Source organism: Penaeus chinensis, chromosome 20, assembly GCF_019202785.1.
Source record: "Penaeus chinensis breed Huanghai No. 1 chromosome 20, ASM1920278v2, whole genome shotgun sequence".
NCBI classification, from domain to species: Eukaryota; Metazoa; Arthropoda; class Malacostraca; order Decapoda; family Penaeidae; genus Penaeus; species Penaeus chinensis.
The window spans coordinates 13,037,305-13,039,804 of record NC_061838.1 but is presented as its reverse complement, the minus strand read 5'-3'; the positions used below and the strand labels follow the sequence as shown (position 1 = coordinate 13,039,804).

General features: G+C 39.1%; 1 protein-coding gene across 1 annotated transcript in view; it reads right to left on the bottom strand.

The window, feature by feature from the left end:
- The window catches only part of LOC125035815 (lysoplasmalogenase-like protein TMEM86A), a 52,298-nt gene extending 52,154 nt beyond the window's left edge, over positions 1 to 144 (bottom strand). The window contains exon 1 of the mRNA XM_047628045.1: positions 36 to 144. Coding sequence (XP_047484001.1) covers positions 36 to 56 — 21 coding nt within the window. The 5' untranslated portion in view covers positions 57 to 144. The remainder of the gene's footprint in view (positions 1 to 35) is intronic.
- Between the last annotated feature and the right edge of the window lie 2,356 nt (positions 145 to 2,500).

The window sequence follows — 2,500 nt, the reverse complement described above, 5'->3', positions numbered from 1 at the left end:
CTCACACACACATTATCAAAATACAATGTACTCACCACTTGTTTAGGTGTCGCCATTTCAAGACGTCACAAAACTTCGCTGACAAGAACTTGCACGCTGCTTCTCCCACGAATGCAATCTGACAACTGTTTACATTGCGTCAATTCGTTCACATCTTGGAGGCTGGTCTATGACGTTTCGTGACGTCACAAGTTTCACGCGTGCTGATTGGGTACTGGGAGCGTGATGTCATAGAGTTTTGGCTCATTGCCATTACTCCGTTTGAGTAGTATGGAAAATATCAATGAATTAATGATTTCATTTGTCTTCAGCGGTCTTAATGTAATGACAAACCTATTTGTTTATACAGTTTGTTTATAACAGAGAAAATGTAATCCGCAGTAATAGACTTTTCTTTTCAGTCCCTTGATTTGACTGTAGAACTGACATCGATATTTAATGCGAATCTACGCATGAGAAACGTTGGCAGAATAGATAGCAAAAAATTACTATAGCAGCGTGCTTGTGCTTTTCCTTTTCCTTTTTGAAGAGGTCGTAGTTTTAAATGTTTTCAACCGTAAGACTTTACAGCTTCAATGACAACCAGTGTTGGAAAGTACTATGGACTAAAAAAATCGTTTATCATATTACTACTTACCGCTTTTCCACTTTGTGAGTCCACCAGCACGCAAATATTAATGGAGTGTGGGATATAGATAAAGCCAGTTATGGTGCATCTGGATACGAAATTAAGTGTATTGACAATATTAATATGACTAAGAGCTATTAACAATGATGTTCATGAAAATGACGACGACGACGACGATGATGATGATGATGATGATGATGATGATGATGATGATGATGATGATGATGATGATGATGATGATGATGATGATGATGATGATGATAATGATGGTGATGATGATGATGATGATGATAATGATAGAGATGATGATGATGATGATGATGATGATGATGATGATGATGATGATAATGATGGAGATGATGATGATGATGATGATGATGATGATGATGACGGTGATGATGATGATGACTATATAATAATGAAATGAAAGTCATTATCAGTAACCATTATTATGATTCAGTGATCATAATCAATTACAGTAATTATGAGGTAAAAAGTTTTAATACCAATAATAATACTGATTAGGATAACATATAGCCAGCAAAATAATGATTGAAAGCATGTGTATATCTTACGGATTTATTTACTCATTGTATTAGGAGTAAGGACTGTGCCATTCTCTCTAGACTTAATTGCTAAGAACACTAACCATGAATTAGATAAGTCAACGGCACCGCACAGAATGAACTAGTCTGGGGCTTGAAACTTTACGTAGGGAGCATGCCTTTTTGTGTGTGCGTGTGTGTGTGTGATGGGTGGGGGTGTTTGTGCGTGTGTAACTGGATATGCTATAAAATCATTCAGGAACAGTCAAAACTGACCTGAAGATAATAATTCCTCATTTTAAATAAAGTACTAAACGTGCTGAAGAATGAAATTCTATCATAAGATGTTCATCCCATTCACAAGCATTACTGGACTGTCGCGCAGGTGTGTCTACACGGTCAGATTAACCAATGAGCATTTGAAACACGTGCTTAGGATACCGATGGCAGCACTGAGTACCAATACCACCACTGTAGCCCTCGAATTTACGGGAATTCCGTATTCATAAAAATACTTAAGAGCACATTCTACGAGCAGTAACTACGTATTATTTGTACTTTATATCACTGCACTCAGTTAACCAAGCTCTGTTTTTATGTGTCACATGACGTTATCTGAAATCAGGGATATACCGAAGGGACGCCAGTGGACTGGCCGACGGAGCACTAATGGGTAGGTCAAGGGGCAACATCTGACGGGGCTAATGAGTCTGTGTTGAAGCAATCAGGTGTCGCAACATTTAGACGGGTCGAAGAGGAGCCCGCGCTTAGGGAATCAGTTGGGGCAACATTTAGAGGAGTCAGAGGAGTCCGAGTTCAGGGAATCAGCTGGTCGAATGTAAGAGCTGAGAATGCCTTTGTTAATTCTTACCAAAACACCTTACCCTGCATGTTGGGTTCAGCTTCGGATCTTAATCTTCCCCATAAACTTTTTTTTCCTTCCGTTCCGATCTCTTCCCTATCTCAATTTCCTCGTATCTTTCGGCAATTTATTAATTTACTGTTGTTATCGGATGAAGTTGGACTGCCACTTGTGCGGTCCTGTGATAAAGGTAAAGGGAGTTAAGGAGAATAAAAAAATAAGAAAACGAGATAATGAAAAGAAGCAAATTGTTAGATAACAGAGATAAATGATCATGCAATCATTAGCCTTGTCAATGCCTCACTTACAGGTGCACGAAAAAAAATAGTTTTTGAGTATCCGACCCAGGCTCCTCTGGCCCTTGGAGACAACAACACATCTACAGACTGTGGCCACTCTGCGCACATTCAGGAAAGATGGCAGTGAGCTGAAACAGGAGTAAATCCAGTGAATACATACACACAC